This window comes from Salmo trutta, chromosome 37 (assembly GCF_901001165.1).
Source record: "Salmo trutta chromosome 37, fSalTru1.1, whole genome shotgun sequence".
NCBI classification, from domain to species: Eukaryota; Metazoa; Chordata; class Actinopteri; order Salmoniformes; family Salmonidae; genus Salmo; species Salmo trutta.
In genome coordinates, this window is record NC_042993.1 from 10,273,707 (window position 1) to 10,296,472 (window position 22,766).

The 22,766-nt window shown below is 44.5% G+C and overlaps 1 protein-coding gene across 1 annotated transcript; it reads right to left on the minus strand.

Annotated features, from left to right (window-relative positions):
* Positions 1-6,636: 6,636 nt before the first annotated feature.
* On the minus strand, positions 6,637-11,747 carry LOC115176686 (carcinoembryonic antigen-related cell adhesion molecule 20). The gene is made up of 11 exons (XM_029736883.1): positions 11,568-11,747; positions 10,686-11,006; positions 9,827-10,102; positions 9,073-9,327; positions 8,821-8,932; positions 8,583-8,611; positions 8,262-8,438; positions 8,065-8,135; positions 7,868-7,903; positions 7,617-7,648; positions 6,637-7,481 (listed from the first exon to the last, which is right to left on the minus strand). The coding sequence occupies exons 1-10, from the start codon at positions 11,611-11,613 to the stop codon at positions 7,634-7,636; spliced, it is 1,338 nt and encodes a 445-aa protein (XP_029592743.1). The 5' UTR covers positions 11,614-11,747; the 3' UTR covers positions 6,637-7,481; positions 7,617-7,633.
* Positions 11,748-22,766: the final 11,019 nt, after the last annotated feature.

Consider the following 22,766-nt stretch of genomic DNA (forward strand, 5'->3'; position numbering starts at 1 on the left):
CAGTGCGCATCCCTAGTCCGGAGCCTCCAGCGACACTCCCCAGTCCGGAGCCTCCAGCGACGCTCCCCAGTCCGGAGCCTCCAGCGACGCTCCCCAGTCTGGAGCCTCCAGCGACGGCCTGCAGCCCGGAACCTCCAGCGGCGGCCTGCAGCCCAGAACCTCCAGCAATGATCTACAGTCCGGTTCCGACGACGACGATCCACGGTCCGGTGGTACTAGAGCGGAGGGATCAACGGGTGGAGCGGGGATTACGCCCCGAACCAGAGCCGCCTCCTCAACTGGGGGATGCGCTGGATGAGAAGGTTCTGGGTACTGCACCTGAGCCGCCATAGACATTAGTCACCCACCCTACCCTCCCTTTGTGTTTTTTTGGGGGGGGGGGTTTGTTTGGGGGGTGGTTGTTGTTTGTGTAGGTGCGGTCGGAGTCCGCACCTTTGGGGGGGGGGGGGGGGGGGTACTGTCACGTCCTGACCATAGTATGTTGTTATTTTCTATGGTAGAGTAGGTCAGGGTGCGACAGGGGGTGTTTATTCTATGTTTTGTATTTCTATGTTCAGTTTCTAGTTTTGTATTTGTATGTTGGTGTTGTTTGGTATGATCTCCAATTAGAGGCAGCTGGTTGTCGTTGTCTCTAATTGGAGGTCATATTTAAGCTGATGTTTGTCCCACCTGTTTTGTGGGTGATTATATTTTGTGAGTAGTGTTTGTTTCTCCTCTGCGTCACGGTTTGTTGTTTTGTCCTTCAGTTTATTTTGTATTGCATAAAGTTTCACAGTCTAGTAAATATGTGGAACGAAACACATGCTGCATTTTGGTCCGATCCTTTTGACAACCGTGACATGCATCCCCATGTTTATCTTCCTCAGTGTGTTTAAATAAAATGCCTGTGTGTTAACTCTTGGGCTGCTTTATTCCCCTTTAACTGTGGGCAGAGTCACAAACCAGTAAAATACGTAGAGCCAGGTCACTCTCTTTCATGGACCTTTATCTCGGGATTTGTGACTTTGCTGACATCACTACGGTATGGAGGCCCACAGAGACCACACAGGGTAATTTCCACACTACCCACCGGCGGTCCAGTGGAATATGGCTCCAGGGTATCCAGTGGACTACTAACATATGGATTATACCCCCTCTCTGGAGCCTATGGGAGCCCCACGCCTGCTGATGGTGCAGCATGGACCTTATGTCCCCTGTACGCCACCTGTGGGATACTACTCGGCACCAGGTGGGGCTGCATCCCAACAACCCAGCGTGTGGATTATTCTTCTACGTTGGAGTACCAGGGAGTTGCAGCGCCTTGGACATCGCTGCATAAGTCATATGGAGTACAGGAAGTACTGTATTACCTGTATTGAGCAGAATATACAGCACAGGAGGATGCTGAGGGGAGAACAGCTTATAAGAAATGGAATGGCATCAAACACATGGAAACCATCTACAGTATTTGATACCATTCCACTGATTCTGCTCCAGTCATTAACATGAGCCCGTTCTCCCCAATTAAGGTGCCACCAACATCCTGTGATATACAGAGTCTTATTGGCATTATGCAACAGAAGACCAGATCCCAGGTTTGCTCCTGTCAGAGGAGCCCTCTCCAACAGGTTGCAGCGGAGAACATGGGACAGCAGGAAGTTGTCTCTTCGGGCCCAGCACCATTGCCAGGTGTGACTGTGATCCTTGGGTGAGACTATCAGTGGTGGAAAAAGTACCCAACTGTCATGCTAGAAAATGACTCAAGTGAAAGTCACCCAGTAAAATAGTACTTGCGTAAAAGTCTAAAAGTATTTGGTTTTAAATATACTTAAGTATCTAAAGTAAATGTAATTACTATAATATACTTTAGGCCAGACAAAATTGATTCACTGTTTAACGGATTCTCATCCCAGAAAAGTGAGGCGAGTGAGCGAACATAAACAACAATATATATATATATATATATATATATATATATATATATATATATATATATATATATATATATATATATATATACATTAAGTGGATAAGGAATAACAATACTTTACCACATTGTCCTAGGCTATATGGACATGAACAATAGGAAAAACATTACATTTCAAACTGATTTTCAGATTATTATTTTTAATACACAAATTAACATCAATGAACATTATTCACATAGGATGTATAATAGAATGCAATATTCTATCATATTCAAAAATTCTTAAAAAAAAATGTAATGTATGAATGTTTTATCAGTTCATTAATCTACTTAATTGTATAGCCAAACAAATTCAAGAATGATTGACAATAAATACTTGTAATCAAATTAAAATGTTAATGCATAATAATGAGTTCATTACCTGAATGCATCTCTATAGCCTAGGCGTTAACAGAATATTCATACAAATATGATTAGGCCTCTCATAGACTAGGTCTTGTAGAAACAGGGTCAATCTAGTTAGGTCTAACAAATTAATGTAGCATTGGAAACAAATTATAAATCCAGCCATAGAGTATACTCTATCATCATCAAAATAAAATAAATGTGTTTATAACATGCACAATTAGAAGCATCAATTTATATAGAGCAAGCATGACTAAATTCGAGCCCAGTAACTTTGCTCACCGCATCCTCCTTCGATTGTCTCGTCTGGCTGCCACAAAAAGCCCCCATCTGCTGATCTGCGTGAAGTGTGTGTGTGTGCCACTGGCGATGTACTTTGCTGGACATGCTAGCTGTTCTCGGCGGCGTATCATTTCAAACGCATTCCGTCATGGTGTTATCTGTTGGCCTACTACTACTGGTGGTACCGGTAAAATGTAAGTTATGAATTGCAAATCACCATACAGCTGACACACGTCTATTTCATCAATCATTTTGACTTCAATTTGGTTGTACAAAATACTATCAGCTTGCACTGCGTCTTTGCTGATGAATGCCCTGATCTCTGGCCAGTCAATTGGTTAAATTACATTGTTGTTTCGTCTATTAATCGATTCTAATGGATCTGAACATGGTTATTGCATGGATTTAACCCACTGTTTGTTTATAATGAGGGACGTCCCACGTTTAACCTGGACACATAAATAGGGTCGCTCCGGGCTGGCGGGTGACCCTGGCTGCGCCCGGCTGGTGGCCTGGCCCTGGGCACAGGCACAGGACTCACCAGGCTGGGGAGACATGAAGGAGGCCTGGCCCTGGGCGCAGGCTCAGGACTCACCAGGCTGGCGGGCGGCTCTGGCGGCTCTGGGCCGGCGGGCGGCTCTGGGCCGGCGGGAGGCTCTGGCGGCTCCGGGCTGGCGGGCGGCTCTGGCTGCTCCGGACAGGCGGGTGGCTCTGGCGGCTCCAGACAGGCAGGCAGCTCTGGCGACTCCGGACAGGCGGGCGGCTCCGGATAGGCGGGCGGCTCTGGCGGCTCCGGACTGGCGGGCGGCTCTGGCGGCTCCGGACTGGCGGGCGGCTCTGGCGGCTCCGGACTGGCGGGCGGCTCTGACGACTCCGGACTGGCGAGCGGCTCTGGCGACTCTGGCCCAGGATTCACCAGGCTGGGGAAATATGAAGGAGGCCTGGCTCTGGGCGCAGGCACTGGACTCACCAGGCTGGGGAGACCCACTGGAGGCCTGGTCCGTGGAGGAGGCACAGGACTGACCAGGATGGGGAGACCCACTGGAGGCCTGGTCCGTGGAGGAGGCACAGGACGCACCAGGCTGGGGAGACTTGCAGGAGGCCTGGCTCTGGGAGCAGGCACAGGATAGACCGGGTCCTGGAGACGCACTGGAGGTCTGGAGCGCACGGCCTGTACAACCCGTCCTGGCTCGATGCCCACTCTAGCATGGCACTTGCGGGGGGCTGGCCTATAGCGCACCGGGCTATGAGCGCGCACTGGAGACACCGTGCGGTTCACCGCATAACACGGTGCCTGACCAGTACCACGCTGCTTCGGGTAAACACGGGGAGCTGGCTCAGGTCTCCAAGCTGACTCTGCCTCTCGGGCTTCCTTGCCAGCCGTGTTCCCTCATACCGTTGCCGTTGGTCCTTTTCTCCTGCTGCCTCCGCTCTTCTGAGTGCCTCCACCTGTTCCCATGGGAGGCAATCCCTTCCGGCCAGGATCTCTTCCCACGTGTAGGATCCCTTGCCATCCAGGATGTCCTCCCATGTCCAGTCCTCTTTTCCATGCTGCTTGGTCTTCTTGTGGTGGGTGGTTCTGTAACGGCTGTTGAATGGAGTAGACCAATGCGCAGTGTGGTTAGTGCTCATCTTTGTAATTTAATGAAAAAAGAGAACACTTTACAAAATAAACAAAAGACAACAGCCAAACAGTTCTGTCAGGTAACAAATAACTAAACAGAAAATAATCACCCACAAACCCTAAAGGAAAAACAGGCTACTTATGTGTGACTCCCAATCAGCAACAACGAACTACAGCTGTGCCTGATTGGGAGCCACACACGGCCAAACAAAAGAAACCAGCCAACATATAAAAATGAACATAGAACGCCCACCCAATGTAACACCCTGGCCTAACCAAAATAACGAACAAAAAACCCCTTTCTATGGCCAGGGCGTTACAAGGTGCGAGCGTGTGTGTTTCACTGTCCAATCCGAGGCTCGAACATGATCTGAGCGCGTGGTCTGACGCTGTTTGGTCTGTTGGGCATCAACTCGGGAAAGCCTCAAGGCAGAGCGAACAGTGCATTATAAACGAAGAGCGGCATATATTGGCCGAAAAATAACACAACTGATGTTCATTTTATTTCGGGGTGTGGAGAAAAGTGAGGCAGGGCATCCGTTAAACAGTAATTCAAATATGTCAGCCTAAGTATCAAAAGTAAAAGTACATCATTTCACATTCCTTATATTAAGATGTTATTTAAGTTTAGGTAGCCAGGGACACACTCCAATACTCAAACATAATTTACAAACAAAGCATTTGTGTTTAGTGAGTCTGCCAGATCAGAGGCAGTAGGGATGACTAGGGATCTTCTCTCGATAAGTGTGTAAATTGGACCATTTTCCTGTCCTGCTAAGCATTCGAAATGTAACAAGTATGTTTGGTGTCAGGAAAAATGTATGGAGTAAAAAGTACATCATTTTGGAGTTAAAGTAAAAGTTGTCAAAAATATAAATAGTAAAGTAAAGTACAGATAATCCCAAAAACCACTTAAGTTGTGCTTTAAAGTATTTGTACTTAAATACTTTACACCACTGGTCATTGCCTGTCCAGACCCGGGACCGTTGTCGGGCACGGCTGCAACTGAGACGGGCGGGGACAAGTCATGTCCTCGGCCCCTGCTGGTCCTCAGGAGTTGCCTGCTACGGAGACTGAGCCCACCCCAGATGTCATACCCGATCTCACCTCCATTACTGTGGTGTATGGGGGAACCCTCTCCCCTGGCTCAGGTGACCTATGCGATTCCAGCAGCATTGCCACACGGTAGTGAGCCTAAGTTGCTGACTGGACCCTATTCCTATCCGCCACCAGATCATCACCAGCCAAAGTTACCCGGCGAGCCACACTAGGGGACCCTCCAGCAGCACCGAACCCACCTGTTGCTACCTCCAATGACCGGTCCAGCCCTGACCTGGGCCCATCAGGAGACCAAGCCATACCACTGTCACCAGCTACTGATAGTACAGATTCACCTGACCCAGCCACCGCCCTGGGTCCCGTTCGGGGTGTCCGTGTCCAGGATGCCCCTGCCCAGCATGCACCCCCTGACCTAGCTCCAATCCTGGTCCTGCAGTTACGGACTCACCAAGTACAGTGAGGGTGGTGGTTCCCTCAAATGAACTGGCAGGGAAGGCTGTCAGGATACAGGTGTAGTTCACAGCATCAGTCATCTCCACATATTTTATAGTGAAGGAGGGATCCTCTGTGGAAGCACCAGAGAACTCCACTCTCCCTTTTAGGCGCAAATCATCATGTGTTTCCCAAAGGTAGGGCTAAAGTGAGCTATGCCAACCTCTTTTCTATCTGATTGCTCTTACCGCCACATAACCTGAGTGAGATTGTCCTGGAGCAACTGACTAAGTAGTGTGACATCATTAGCCAGGTACGCCATCATCTGTTGGTCAACACTGACCTGGGCTGTCAAAACTACTGGAGATGCAGAGACGGGGGAGAGATAGAGAAATAGATATAATCAGAGAGACAGAGAGAAACATAAACTAGGAATAATTAGATTATCTTTGCATCCCTACAGATTGTTTGACCAAACAGCAGCTTAATTACTGGGGAAGAGACCCCGTGTTTGACTCATGTTAAGTAACGGTATTAGTGAGCGGTGGTCTGAAGGTATGTATTAGTGTAAAATTATAGAAAGAAAGTCAACACTATATTCTCCCAACATATAATGGGTTAACATAAGCAATGTTTTGGCACGTAGTGCCTTATAGGTTGAAATGTAAAATGTAGTTTAGTGTAAAATTATACCAGTATTAGTTAAGCAATTGTACTTCAACATATTACAGATGTAGGTGGGTTAAATATACTACAAAATATGTTGATGTGACGAAAGATTTAAGCGTTACCGATCAGTGCTGCCGATATCAAAGAGAACTTTTGCTGCCTTCATCTCTCTTCCTACTCAAAAAACTAGCTATATGAATGAAAAGCAACACAGAGATTGTATGTTCCTGTTTCATTTGTCTAATTTAAACACAAGACATTTCACATTGGGATTCATTTCTTTATTGTTCAATTAATCCTGTGAGACAAAATAAGAAATATTTACAAGACCCTATAGTGATCAGAGACCTATGATAAATACAAAGTTGTTGATGTACTCGTTTGTGATATTTTCATCCACTCCAACTCCACTCATTTAACACTCACAGTGCATGAATTGTGTATAATATTATTCTAAATAAAGTGTGATGGTCAAGTTTATACGTATTACACCCAATTCCAGAGTCATTAACAAAATCCATACATGGAGCAGGGTTCAGTTCATGAGATGAATAAAACATCTAATTCCATTATTTTATTGGAATTTCAGGTAATCTTCTGCATCCTATATAGTGCACTAGTTTTGGCCAGAACCACATAGGTAGTGGATTAGGAGTCAGCAAGCATAGCAGGATCACTCAGACTTCCTCCTTTCAGTGGAAAAAAACAGCTGTTGCATCTGCTACATGTGTAATGTGGTTCAGTGTAGGAAGTTTCTATGAAAACTCCCCCGATGGCATTTAATGTAACACAGGTCATTATGGTCTGAGGGATGGCAGTTTGACCAGAGGAAGTCGATTCAAATGAGTAGGACTTCAACTGGTGTGTGTAATTTAAGGGGATACAATTTGTCCTTGTGTCTCAGTGTACTGTTACCTGGTCTATATTACATTGAGCAATTAGACAAAGACCAGTGTCTCATCAGAGGTGGAGTACAGTAGTGTCTAGTCTTCTTGGCTGGTCATCCAGTGGTTTGTTGTGTCCATGTTTACTTGATTAAGGTGTAAAACTTGATGGGTGAAGTCCAGAGCCAACTGAAGATATGTAGTTCAGATCAGCTGCTCTCTGAGTCAGGGAGAGCGAGAGAGAGAGAGAGAGAGAGAGAGAGAGAGAGATTGAGACCGAGGCAACTATAAAGCTATAAAACAAGTATAATCAAAGGTAATATCATAACAAGGATCCAATAAACAGTTCACTTACCAATTTATACTTTTATTCTATGTGTTGGAGCCCTGGATTTCCCGGGTTAGTAAAGACAGAACGAGACACACTGAGTACATTTGTATAAATCATCTATACCTAACTACTGTAGGTAGTTCAGGGATGATGTGGTACATCAAAGATTGTGTATTGGTGAGTGCTCCTTTTCATTACAGCTATAACAAAATGCTTCAATGCAGTAAGGTGCCAGCAAGGTGCCAGCAAGGTGCCAGAGGTGCAGTACTACTTACAGTGTCAGTGTTGGTTTGTCTGGTAGGAAGTTTTCCCTGAGAGAGAACAGTAAAGGACTCAGTCACTACAGTATACTAACAGACCCACAGTCTGTCACAATGCCGCTATCGCTGTAACTTACTCATACAGGACATGGTGGGAACCATAGGATTACAATATCATACGTGTTTAATTTAACTTTGTGGTGGAAACTCACTCTTAAAGGTAGTGTTGGAGCTCCAGTTTTCTTATTTCCTATGCACTCATACACGTGTACGCCTGCAGAAGCTGTGTGGGCATGTGGTGGGTGGAGAGAGAGAAAAACAAAATAGCAGCTGATGAAGTTGATAACGAGACAGATTGTTGTCAGCTCGCAAATATTTGCTACACTATATACGCAAACCTCTCTCTGACCTTTGGTTCCTGGTGCATGGCTGGTGGCTATAGTATGGCTGGTGCCTGGTTGTGGTTGCTTGCGATCATGGGTTCTGTCCTGGATTTGGGTGGTCAGTTTGTGCCCCTCACGTCCTTTGTCAGGGCTGGACATGGACATATCCTCTGTCTGGGACGATCTGCTCAGTGCGTCTGTATCTGATGGACATCACAGATGATAAAGGACAACTGTGGTCATCACCTGCAGCTCTCCACTCTCATCTCAATACTTGTATGAATGATATTACCATACAGTAATTGAAAAAAGTGTACTAGACTAAAATGATCATGTTTTTCTCTTACCTTTCTCTTCGTTGGTCCCTTTCTTGTTTCTAAACAACATACAGTTACATTTACTTCCAAAATGGTCTGCAAAATATGTATACACAAAACCTCAATTGTCTTTTTGAAATGTATTGTTATTTCCCCACAATTGATAGACTAAATGTTTTCTATTGAAATCAATGGTTTCCAGTTTTTGTTACACCAGAAGAAAAATGTGTTATTGGCATAACAAACCACATTAGTTTCATAGACTCACCGATGATGAGTTATGCTGAAATAGAGACCAAGAGCTACAGCAACGACTACCAACATCACAGCGACTGCTATACCTGCTGCTCCCTCTGGGCTCAGGGGTGGAGGGGTTTTATCTGCAATGCACCAACACAGGAACTCATTCAATAAACAAAACACAACCTATATAAATAATGCTGATGTGATGTTGATCGTTTTTGGCATTAGTTAGCTTTGATGGTCTACGTTTAATGGTGAATGTATCAGAGACCAGTACCTTTAACTGACAGACTATGGCCCATCGAGACAACTGTTCCAGTGAGATCATTCTTAGCATCACATCTGTAGTCCCCGCTGTTGTTGTAGCTGACGCTCTTTATGATGTATCCAGCTTCATGTACACCTGTCTGTTGCCCATTGAACAGCCAGGTGAACGCAGCAGGCGGTACAGACTGAACGGAGCAGTAAATGAGGGTGAATGACTCCACCTCAGCGATGTTTTGGCCCAGGATGGTATTGGAATCTGGTCCATCTGTAAGCCCATGAACAGAAGACCCTCAGACTGTAATAGTAAACACAACATGCACAGATGTAGGATCTTAATTTGAGCCAGTATGCTACAGCAGAAATATTATGAATTATTTATTGTTTTATAATTAATGGACATCTTCGTAGGGGTGGCTACATTTTTCCATGTTTTCCATAACCCAAAATATTGTATTTTCAGCTGTTTTAAGCTGGTGTACAAAACTGAAAATAAAATACGCAAAAATGAAATTGAAGATTGGGAAACATAGAAATATAGAACATATCTATTGCTTCTTAGACTTGCTTTCAATGAATGATAGATCTATAACTCACACTTCTATGTGAATTTGGTCGAGTCGCCCAAGAAGTAACATATTGCAGCTTTAAACCTAGTTCTGGATTTAAAATACTTGGAAGCGTGCTTGTTAGTTCAGGACTAGGCTTAATTTGTGTCTGAGAAACCGACCCATAGATTATTAGATTAGTTATAGACCGTTACTCACAGTTCACTATCATTCTATAGGAGGCAGTAGCAGAGCTGGCAGGGTTGGTGAGTTTACACACATATTCTCCGCTGTCGTGTCTCTTCACAGGACTGATGGATAATTTCCTGTTTTCCTCTGAAAAGAATATATTGCCACCAGCAGATAGAGGCTGACCTTCCTTCATCCATTGTATAGCAGTGATGTTACCAGCAGCCTCACAGGTTAAGTTGGCGGAGCTCACATTTGCAAACAGATGGTTTGATGGTCCTGTGATGTTGGCATCAGATATATTCTCTGTAAAACACGAAATCATAGCCAACACTTATGAATATCAAAGATACCACAATGATGATTTTTATGGTTTTGATGATGATGATAAGGTCAAGTGAATATCTGTTTCAACCTTTCCTCATGGTAACTAAACTCTTAATCCTTATTGCCAAATATAATTGACTTCAAAATTGATGACATATACCCATTGATTATTGAATGTAAGTTCCCACTGGGCACGCACTGGTTGAATTAATGTTGTTTCCACCTGAAATTACGTTGAATTGATGTGGAATAGACGTTGAATTGACGTATGTGCCTCATAACCTTAGTTCAACAGCCATATCCCATCATAACCCAAAATATAAGCTTGTTTTACTCCAATGTTTATAAATAATATAAATGTAAACAAACGCTGTATAGCCTCAAAAGATGGTTAAAACTATAATGTTGATATCCATAGCTTTGTCTATGAATTTCAGAATTGTTTCATTTCACCAGACCCATATCTCAGCTTTAACCAAAACTGAAGCGGGACGACCACTTTGTTATTTTTTCATTTAAGGATTTGAGCTTTAACTGTCTTTGTCATGGCACTTGGACTTACCATACACAACCAGTTCAGTTGATCCATTGATTGTTTCTGCTGTAGCTGTTGTTATAGCCACTCTGTATTCTCCACTGTCAGCCAGGGTCAGATTCCTGAGCTCCAGAGATCCAGTAGTTTTGTTCAGAGTGATCCTGTCTCCGTATCCAGGCCCTATAGAGTCATCACTGGATGAGATTATAATATTGGCTCCACCAACACTCCAGGATATTCTTATGAACGGCTGGGCTGGTGGGCTTAGATTTGTGATGAACATCACTGTCCCTCCTTCTGCTCCATTCACAGGACCTTGTGGAAACAGACCCTGGCCGGCACAGAGACCTGGAGGGAATACAGGGCGGCAGAGAGCATGGCCTCAGACAACATGCTGTACATGGTGGTACACACTGTACACTAAAACGTTCCATCATTCAGGACAATAGGCCCAGTAACAATCACACAGCACTAATAGTCAGACATAGCTAGCTATACGTACACACAACACAGACAGACTGTCTTCCACAAAAAGGGGTGTAGCCAACATTTGTAGTTCAAACACAGGAGAATAAGACGTGGAATCAAAATGTTACTAATTTCACGTGGTGTCTGACAAATACATGAATAAATAAGGCATGATCACTGACAGAGAGTTTTCTCCCTTACTTTGGTAATCAGAGTGTAATTACTGTACTCTACTGTACACAGTAATCTATAGTACAATAATTTCATTTCAATCAAAGGAAACTGTAGCTGTATGAAATTAGCAACGAGTGTAGTTATTGTGCAGTAAGTGCTACGTGCAATTACATTGTAACTACAATGTAAATGTACAACTCAAAGATCTGTAAAGCATGGCCTAGGTAACAACGAGGTGTAAAGAGACAAACAAGATATCTGCTTTACCTGTGAGTATGAACAGAGTGAGAGAGATGGCTACTGTAGTTTCCATTGCTGTTGGAATACTTTGTTCTGTTCCAGATTTAGAGAGTGCTTCTAGTACACTCACAGTATGATGCTATAGAATAGGCTGAGGTACTATCTTTTAGAGCTGCCAGCCAGGTGACAAGGAAGTTCCCCATTTACTGTAAGCCACATCGCAGTGACCTTTGTATCCGTTCAGGTAATGGCCCTGTAATGTTATTTTGATACAGATATTTATGGTTTACTGTACATGAAGGACAGGAATTCGGTAAACTAGATAATGATCTGCATGGCAGATAAACACACACTTTTTCCTAACATCGTCATTCATTAATGTGATTCGCCATTCAGTATTGGGCCTTGGTGTGGACCATGATCCGGAATGAAGTTAGGACACAAACACTCAAAGAGACAAGGATGTTGACCAAAACTACAGCTTTTAATGAATCCAGTAAACAAGCTTTAGTTTAGTCGTCAACCCAAACATGAACTTGAACTACAAGCAAGTTGTGGATCTTATAACTTTATTCAGTCTTTACCTGGACAGCCACACCCTCAACTAGGCAATTACTCACATTTGTTAGACAATGTTACATTTTTGGTAACATTTCCCTTTATTCGAAATAAACTGAACAAAAATATTAACGCAACACGCAACAAACAAAGATTTTACTGAGTTATAGTTCATATAAGGAAATCAGTCAATTGAAATAAATAAATTAGGCTGTGATCTATGGTTTAACGTGATTGGGGATACAGACATGCATCTGTTGGTCACAGAAACCTTACAAAAATTAGGGGCGTGGATCAAAAAACCAGTCAGTATCTGGTGTGACCACCATTTGCCTCATGCAGCATGACACATCTCCTTTGCATAGAGTTGATCAGGCTGTTTATTGTGGCCTGTGGAATGTTTTCCCACTCCTCTTCAATGGCTGTGCGAATTTGCTGGGTATTGGCAGTAACTGGAACACGTTGTAATACAGGTCGATCCAGAGCATCTCAAACATGCACAGTGGGTGACATGTCTGGTGTGTATGCAGGTCATGGAGGAATTGGGACATTTTCAGCTTCCAGGAATTGTTACAGATCCTTGCAACATGGGGTCGTGCATTATCATGCTGAAATATGAGGTGATGGCGGTGGAGGAATGACACGACAATGGGCCTCAGGATCTCGTCACAGTATCTCTATGCATTCAAATTTCAATCATTAAAATGCAATTGTGTTTGTTGTCCATAGCTGATGTCTGCCCATACAATAACCCCACTACCACCATGTTCACAAAGTTGACATCAGCAAACCGCTCGCCCACACGAGGCCATTCACAATGTCTGCCATCTACTCGGAACAGATGAAACCGGGATTCATCTGTGAAGAGCACACTTCTCCAGCGTGCCAGTGGCCATCTAAGGTGAGCATTTGCCCACTGAAGCCGGTTACAACGCCAAACTGCAGTCAGGTCAAACTTTGGTGAGGACAACGAGCATGCAGATTGTCACGATTTTCTAAGACAGAACCCAGAAGCAGACCAGGACAAGGTGAGTAAAATGAAGGTGAGTATTTATTGGTAGTCTTGATGTGTAATTTGAGTGATTCAGGAGACGGTGCGGCAGCGGAGGTGAGTTGATGAGAGTGAATGGGTTGATCCAATGAAGCCACTGAATCCACCGACGGCCAGGCAAGGGAGTTGAATGTTCCGGGAGGATGACTGTAGACAGAGTAAACGGGAGTGAGTAACCGGCAACAAGTACAGAATAACAAAACAAACTCAGGAAACATGAGGCTGATACGCTGGCACAACATACTGTTCGTTGCTAACGATCCGGCAGGGAATGGATGTCAGGTCAGGGCTTATGAAGAGGTGATGATCAGGACCAGGTGTGCAGATGGTTGATGAGATGCAGGTGCGGGTAATCAAAAGTTCTCCCACCAAGCTTCGTCGCCTGGCAACCAGACAGGGTGCGTTCAGGAACCTCAGACAAAAGACTCCAAAACAAAAAAACAGTCAGCTCAGGCAGAAAACAGACTCAGGAAGCGGGATTCCTGACACAGATGAGCTTCCCTGAGACAGTTTCTGACAGTTTGGTATTGGGCTGGCATGGTTACACGTGGTCTGCGGTTGTGAGGCCTGTTGGACGTACTGCCAAATTCTCCAAAATTCTCTAAAGCAGCTTATTGTAGAGAAATTAACATTAAATTCTCTGGCAACAACTCTGGTGGACATTACTGCAGTCAATATCCCAATTGCACGCTCCCTCAACTTGAGACATGTATGGCCAGGAGTACGAGTACAGGACATCATCAGGCTGCTTCCGATTGTTCTACGACAGATGCCTGGAGCTGACATTGTCGTACTCTGTGGGGTCAAATGACATCAGGAGGGCTAGCTCTGAACATCTGAAAAATCATTTTAAAGAACTGATTTTAGCATTAAAAGACTCCAAAAAAGACCAATCATTTCAGGTCCAGTACCATCGTTGGGCCATGGGTGTGATAGACTCTGCAGGCTACTGGCATTACACATCTGGCTAGAAGATTATTGTAGCTCTGCTGGAGTCACTTTTATAGATAACGTTGACACCTTCTGGAAACAGAAGATACTCTACAGGAGTCTATCCAAATCATTTTGGCTCCTGGACTCTGTCCTCGCATTTCAAGGCTGCATTGAAACAATGACTTATCAATGACCCAAGACCAGCTCAGTTAATCCCTACCATTGTGACAATGAGTTGTCATGATGCTGCATCAAATGTACATTATCCAAGGGGCGTTGGCAGACACAATGTAAGTAACATAATTTATGTGCCCCTAATTGCCCTGAATACCTTTGTTAATTAGCTATTGTATGCAGTAATCAGGAGCCTATGAACCAGAGTTACGATGTTAGCACTGAGGTGGTGTGCCCTAGTAGGAAGATCACTTTGTGCAGCTCACCCTGCACTATCAAGTCTACTTCTGATAATCTCCCGGTAAAGCATTAAAAACAATCAAGCAACCCAGAAAAGTGCTAAAATAGCCCATATTAACATTTGCAGCCTGAGAAACAAGGTCAATGAAGTCAATAACTTGCTTGTAACAGATGACATTGATATTCTGACTACCTTTGATGATACAACGGTAGCAATAAACAGTTATAACATTTACCGAAAAGAGAAAAATGCCAACTGGGGTGGTCTTGCGGTCTATATGAAGAACCACATTCATGTAAGTCTTAGAGAATGTCTAATGTTAAATACTGTTTAAGTAATATGGCTACAGGTTCACCTACCTTACCTAAAGCCCATTATTGTGGGAAGCTGCTATAGACCATCAAGTGCTAACAGTCAGTCTCTGGATTGTCACGGTTGTCGTAGGGTAAAGTGGACCAAGACGCAGCGGGAAAATGTGCACTCATCTTCTTTTTATTTAAACGGACAAGAAGGTGAACCAAAACAAACACGTACACAACAAAACACAACGACTAATAACAGGCCGGTAAGGCAACAAAGCTATACCAAGCACAATCTCTCACAAAACACTAAAACAAACACATACCTATATATAGGACCCTCAATCAGAGGCAACTAGAAAACATCTGCCTCCAATTGAGAGTCCAATCCCCAATTAACTAAACATAGAAATTAACATAGAACAGTGCCCAAAACCCCAGAATAATAAATCAAACACACCACTAAACACACAACCACCCCGAACCACATTAAACAAACACCCCCTGCCACGTCCTGACCCAACTACAATAACAAATAAACCCTATTACTGGTCAGGACGTGACATGGATAATATGTGTGAAATGCTTGATAATGTATGTGGCTCTCATCAAGGTGCCCACTCAAGAAAAAAATCCAAACTGTAAACAGTGCCTGCAACCTGGTTCACGTTGTCAGTCAACCTACCAGGGTAGTTGCAAACAGCACAGGAATGAAATCATCAACATGTATTTATCACATCTTTACTAATGCTGCAGAAATGTGCTTAAAACTTCTTAAGGATCGGTGTCCCGCTAGCGGTACAACTTCCGGTGAAACTGGAGGGCGTGCAATTCAAATAAATAATCATAAATATTATGGATTTTAAACATTTAGGTACATATGTGTCTTATATCAGCTGAAAGCTTACATTCTCGTTAATCTAACTGCACTGTCTGATTTACAGTAGCTATTACAGCGAAAACATGCCATGCAATTGTTTGAGGATAGCGCCCCACATCCAAATATTTTTCCACCGGCACAGGTTTCATACATTCACATATAAAGATTAAATTCACTTACTTTTTGAAAATCTTCCTCTGATTTGTCATCCAAAGGGTCCCAGCTTTAACATGTATTGTCATTTTGTTAGATAAAATCCTTCTTTATATCCCAAAAAGTCTGTTCAATTGGCACCATCGATTTGAGTAATCCACTCGTTCAACATGCAGAGAAAGGAATCCAAAAATCTAACTCTAAACTTTGTTTCTGTCACGCCCTGACCTGAGAGAGCCGTTTTTCTCTGTTTGGTTAGGTCAGGGTGTGATATGGGGTGGGCATTCTATGTCATATATTTCTTTGTGTTTGGCTGAGTATGGTTCCTAATCAGAGGCAGCTGTCTATCGTTGTCTCTGATTGGGAATCATACTTAGGCAGCCCTTTTTCCCACCTTCAGTTGTGGGATCTTGTTTTTGTACAGCTCTGTGTAAGCCTGCAGAACGTAACGTTCGTTTTCCTTTTCGTTACTTTGTTTAGTGTTCTGAGTTAAATAAAAGTAAACATGAGCACTTACCATGCTGCACCTTGGTCCACTCCTCTCTACAACGATCGTCACAGTTTCAACAAGTTAAAATATGTTTCTATTTGCTCCTCAGAAACTCTAAAATGTAATCAAACTATAATATTTATTTCGGAAAGATGTTCAATAGGAAACCGATTTAAGCAGGTGCGTAATGTCTTCATGGCGTGCGCAAACACACATTTCCAAGACTGTGTCCTTCTACTAAAACTGATATTTCGTATTCATTTTTGAAGTTACAAGCCTGAAGCCTTGAACATAGACTGCTGACACCCTGTGGAAGCCATAGGAATTGCATACAGGTAGCTAATTCTCAATATGACCTTTCTCTTGCATTTCTAGGAGTTGGTTGGTTGGTCTTTGGATTTCCTCCTACCATATCTATTGTGTTATATTATCCTACATTAGTTTAAAATTTCTACAAACTTCAAAGTGTTTTCTTTCCAATGCTACCAATTATATGCATATCCTGGCTTCAGGGCCTGAGCTACATGCAGTTTACTTTGGGCACATCATTCAGACAGGAAGTGGAGAAAAAAGGGGCCTAGTCCTAAGAAGTTTTAAAGCAGTATCCAAATCCATAGGATGTAGTGATCACAATATAATAGCCATATCTAGGAAAACTAAAGTTCCAAAGGCTGGGCCTAATATAGTGTATAAGAGGTCATACAAGATGCTTGTAGTGATTCATATGTTGATATAAAGAATATTTGCTGGTCTGTGGTGTGCAATGAGAAGCAACCAGATGCTGCACTTGACACATTTATGAAATTGCTTATTCCAGTTACTAATAAGCACGGACCCATTAAGAAAATTACTGAAAAAACTGTTACATCCCCATGGATTGATGAGGAATTAAAAAAATTGTATGGTTGAGAGGGATGAGGCAAATAAGTCTGGTAGCCCAACTGATTGGCAAACGTACTGCAAATTAGGAAATCATGTGACTAAGGTAAATAAAAATAAACTATACTATGAAACAAAGATAAATTATATAAAGAATGATAAAAAAAAGCTTTGGAGCACCTTAAATTACATTTTGGGGAAAAAAGCCAACTCGGCTCCATCATGCATTGAATCAGTGTCACGTCCTGACCAGTATAAGGGCTTATTTGTTATTGTAGTTTGGTCAGGACGTGGCAGGGGTGTGTTTGTTTTGTGTTTTTGGGGTTTTTGGGTAGTGTTCTATGTTTTGTATTTCTATGTTCTTTTTTCTATTTCTATGTCTCGTTTATTGTTTTGACCTTCAATTGGAGGCAGCTGTTCCTCGTTGTCTCTAATTGAAGGTCCTATTTAGTAGGGGTGTTTTTCATGTTTTTTTGTGGGTAGTTGTTTCTTGTTTAGCTGTGTGCCTGACAGGACTGTTTTCGTCGTTCTTTTTGTTCAGTGTTCATTTATTTAATAAAGAAGAAAATGAGCATTCACGTACCCGCTGCATTTTGGTCCAATCACTACGACGGCCGTGACAGAACTACCCACCAACAACGGACCAAGCAGCGGAGGAAGGAGCAGGAGAGGAGCTCTGTGGAGTCATGGACATGGGAAGAGATTCTGGATGGGGCAGGACCTTGGCACCAGGCTGGGGAGTACCGGCGCCCTAGGGAGGAGCTGGAGGCAGCCAAGGTGGAGCGGCGCTATTATGAGGCATTATACGCACCGAGAGGCAAGTGCGAGAGGCAGCCCCAAAACATTTTTTTGGGGGGGGGCACACGGGTAGTTTGGCTGGGCCTAAGGTAAGCCCTAAGCCAACTTCCCGTGTTTATTATGGGGAGCGTTTTGCAGTGAGAGCGCCGGTCTATGCGGAAGTGCGCACGATCTCGCCCATGCGCACGCACAGTCCGGTGCGAGCGATCCCAGCCCCCCGTAAGTGCCGTGCTAGAGTGGGCATCCAGCCTGGGAGAAGTGCGCCGGCACAATACATCTGGCCACCAGTGCGTCTCCTGGGTCCAGGCTACCCTGCGCCTGCACTACGCACGGCAGCCATCAGGCCTCTGCACAGTCCAGTTCGCCCTGTGCCAGCACTCCACCTGTGCAGGGCTACTGTGACTACCCAGCCAGGACAGGTGGTGCAGGCTGTGCGCTCCAGACCTCCAGTACTGGTTCATGACCCAGTGTATCCAGTTCCCGCTCCTCGCACTAGCCTTGAGGTGCGTGTTTTCAGTCTGGCGCCTCCAAAGCCAGCACCACGCACCAGGCCTCCAGTGCGTCAGCCCAGTCCAGTACGTCCTGTTCCCACTCCTTGCACTAGCCTTGGGGTGCGTGTCTCCAGTCTGGTACCTCCAGTACCAGCCCCACGCACCAGGCCTCCAGTGCGTCAGCCCAGTCCAGTTCGTCCTGCTCCTGCTCCTCGCACTAGCCCTGTGGTGCATGTCCCTAGTCTGGCGCCTCCAAAGCCAGCCCCACGCATCAGGCCTTCAGTGCGCAGTCCCCGTCCAGAGCTTCCGACGACAGTTCCCCGTCCAGAGCTTCCGATGACAGTTCCCCGTCCAGAGCTTCCGGTGACAGTTCCCCGTCCAGAGCTTCTGGTGACAGTTCCCCGTCCAGAGCTTCCGGTGACAGTTCCCCGTCCAGAGCCTCCGGCGACAGTTCCCCGTCCAGAGCCTCCGGCGACAGTGCCCCGTCCAGAGCTTCTGGCGACAGTGCCCCATCTAGAGATGGCCCACAGTCCGGAGCCTGCAGAGATGGCCCACAGTCCGGAGCCAGCAGAGACGGCCCACAGTCCGGAGCCAGCAGAGACGGCCCACAGTTCGGAGCCAGCAGAGACGGCCCACAGTCCGGAGCCAGCAGAGACGGCCCACAGTCCGGAGCCAGCAGAGACGGCCCACAGTCCGGAGCCAGCAGAGACGGCCCACAGTCCGGAGCCAGCAGAGACGGCCCACAGTCCGGAGCTCCCAGAGTCGCCCGCCAGTCCGGAGCTCCCAGAGTCGCCCTCCAGTCCGGAGCTCCCAGAGTCGCCCTCCAGTCCGGAGCTCCCAGAGTCGCCCTCCAGTCCGGAGCTCCCAGAGTCGCCCTCCAGTCCGGAGCTCCCAGAGTCGCCCTCCAGCCCGAGGTCTCCAGCGACGTGCCTCAGCCCGAGGTCTTCAGCGATGCGCCTTAGTCCAGAGACTTCGGGAGGGGTAAAATATAATAAGCAGTTAGCGGGGGTGGACAGGTTAGGTTGGGGAGTATGGCCGGAGCCTGAGCCACCTCCGTAGTAGGAGGTTGGGGGGGGGGGGGGGGGGGGTGTAGCACAAGAACCGTTGCTGATGGTGGCCACCATCCCTTCCCTCCCTTTAGTTTGGGATTATTTTTGTTTTGGGTTTATTTTTGTGTTTTTGTTTAAGGTGCATCCGGGGTCTGCACCTTTGGTGGGGGGTACTGTCACATCCTGACCAGTATAAGGGGTTATTTGTTATTGTAGTTTGGTCAGGACGTGGCAGGGGTGTGTTTGTTTTGTGTTGTTGGGTTTTTTGGGTAGTGTTCTATGTTTTGTATTTCTATGTTGTATTTTCTAGTTTTTCTATTTCTATGTCTAGTTTATTGTTTTGACCTTCAATTGGAGGCAGCTGTTCCTCGTTGCCTCTAATTGAAGGTCCTATTTAGTAGGGGTGTTTTTCATGGGTTTTTTGTAGGTAGTTGTTTCTTGTTTAGCTGTGTGCCTGACAGGACTATTTTCGTCGTTCTTTTTGTTCAGTGTTCATTTATTTAATAAAGAAGAAAATGAGCATTCACGTACCCGCTGCATTTTGGTCCAATCACTACGACGGCCGTGACAATCAGATGGCTAATTTATCACAAAACCCACTGATATTGCCAACTGCTTTATTAATTACTTTTTCATTGGCAAGATAAGTAAACTTGGGATGACATGTCAGCAACAAATGCTGACACTACACATCCAAGTATATCTGACAAAATTATAAAGGACAGGAATTGTACTTTTGAATTCTGTAAAGTCAATGTGGAAGAGGTGAACAAATTATTGTTATTATTGTTGTCTATTAACAATGACAAACCACCAGGATCTGACAATCTAGATGGAAAATTACTGAGGATAATAGCGGATGATACTGCCACTCCTATTTGCCAAATCTTCAACATTTGCCTACTAGAAAGTGTGTGCCCTCAGGCCTGGGGGGAAGCTAAAGTCATTCCGCTACCCAAGAATATTAAAACCCCTTCACTGGCTCAAATAGCCGACCAATCAGCCTGTTACCAACCCTTAGTAAACTTCTGAATAAAATTGTGCTTGACCAGATACGATGCTATTTCACAGTAAACAAATTGACAACAGACTTTCAGCACACATATAGGGAAGGACAGCACTTACACAAATAACTGATGATTGGCTGAGATAAATTGATGATAAAATGATTGTGGGGGCTGTCTTGTTAGACTTCAGTGCAGCTTTTGACATTATTGATCATAGTCTGCTGCTGGAAAAACGTATGTGTTATGGCTTTACACCCCCTGCTATATTGTGGATAAAGAGTTACTTGACTAACAGAACACAGAGTGTGTTCTTTAATGGAAGCCTCTCAAACATAATCCAGGTAGAAGCAGGAATTCCACAGGGTAGCTGTTTAGGCCCCTTGCTTTTTTAAATCTTTACTAACAACATGACACTGGCTTTGAGTAAGACCAGTGTGTCTATGTATGCGGATGACTCAACACTATACATGTCAGCAACTACAGTGACTAAGATAACTGCAACACTTAACAAAGTGCTGCAGTTAGTTTCGGAATGGGTAGCAAGGAATAAGTTAGTCCTAAATATTTCCAAAACTAAAAGCATTGAATTTGGGACAAATCATTCACTAAACCCTAAACCTCAACTACATCTCGTAATGAATAATGTGGAAATTGAGAAAGTTGAGGTGACTAAACTGCTTGGCGTAACCCTGGATTGGAAACTGTCACGGTCAAAACATATTGATACAACAGTAGCTAAGATGGGGAGAAGTTTGTCCATAATAAAGCGCGACTCTGCCTTCTTAACAACACTATCAACAAGGCAGGTCCTACAGGCCCTGGTTTTGTCGCACCCGGACTACTGTTCAGTCTTGTGGTCAGGTGCCACAAAGAGGGACTTGGGATAATTGCAGTTGGCTCAGAACAGGGCAGCACAGCTGGCCCTTAAAAGTACATGGAGAGCTATCATTAATTACATGCATGTCAATCTCTCATGGCTCAAAGTGGAAGAGAGATTGACTTCATCATTACTTGTTTTTGTAAGAGCTGTCTGTTTAAAATACTAGCACACAGCTCGGACACCCATGCATACCCATGCATACCCACCCATGCGCACAGTACTACATAGAGCCATGACTATATCGAAGTCTATTCCACATTGGGTAACTGATGCTAGCAGTAGAATCAGATTTAAAAAGCAGGTAAAAATACACCTTATGGAAACTCTGGGACTGTGAAGTAACACAAACATAGGCACAGACACATGCATACACACACCTCGCAGCAGCTAATGGGGATCCATATTAAATACAATTAAAAATACAAATGGCATTGTGCTGTGTGAAAAAACTGCACATTAGAGTGGCCTTTTATTGTCCCCAGCACAAGCTGCACCCGTGCACCCGTGCACCCGGAGCGCCAAGTCTAGGACCAAAAGGCTCCTTAACAGCTTCTACCCCCAAGCCATAAGACTGCTGAACAATTAATTAAATGACCACCCGGACTATTTACATTGACCCCCCCCCCATTTGTTTTTACACTGCTGCTACTGTTGTGGAAATATTGAATCAAATATTTCACAGATACCGGAACTTGTAAATTCAATTAGACTTTATTACAAAAGTAACAAAGCCGAGCAATTCCATGGAAGAACTCAATTCTCTTGCCACAGACCTCAGGCTTTATAGGTTTTCTTTCCACTTTCAGATAACACACATGGTCACTCCCCTCTATGTAGATGAATAACACCCCTTGGCCTCTTGCCACCATTATCTTTCTGTCTCAATTCTTGCTTGTTTACCGATTCTATTGGTGGTGTATCCATACACAAATGCAAGTGTCTTTCCAATGATACTCATAGGACTACACAATGGCTCTCCCCAAGCCTGTAATGGCACAGACATACATATACAATACAATCACATGCCTTAAAGCTAGTCACAGGACCAGGAAATTACTTCCCTCAGGCCTACAACAGCACAGGCATACATACATACTGCAATTGCATGTCTCAATGCTAGTCACAGGACCAGGTAATGAATTCCCTCAGGCCTACAACAGCACAGGCATACATTTTCTGCTTACGTTTTGTTTTTGCATGTCTAGTGATTAACTCCATGTTGACCCAGTCTGTACATTCACCTGAGCTCAACCTTTATTCTGCTTACACATGTCTATTAATTAACCCTATGTTTTCTGTCTCAATACTTCTGGGAGAACAGTCTAGATACTGGAAAATCAACC

Coding starts and splice junctions, on each gene's coding strand:
- LOC115176686 (XM_029736883.1), bottom strand. CDS start 11,613: ATGGAAACTACAGTAGCCATCTCTCTCACTCTGTTCATACTCACAG. Junction 11,007..11,567: donor CACTCTGTTCATACTCACAG/GTAAAGCAGATA, acceptor TATTCCCTCCAG/GTCTCTGTGCCGGCCAGGGT. Junction 10,103..10,685: donor AACTGAACTGGTTGTGTATG/GTAAGTCCAAGT, acceptor CGTGTTTTACAG/AGAATATATCTGATGCCAAC.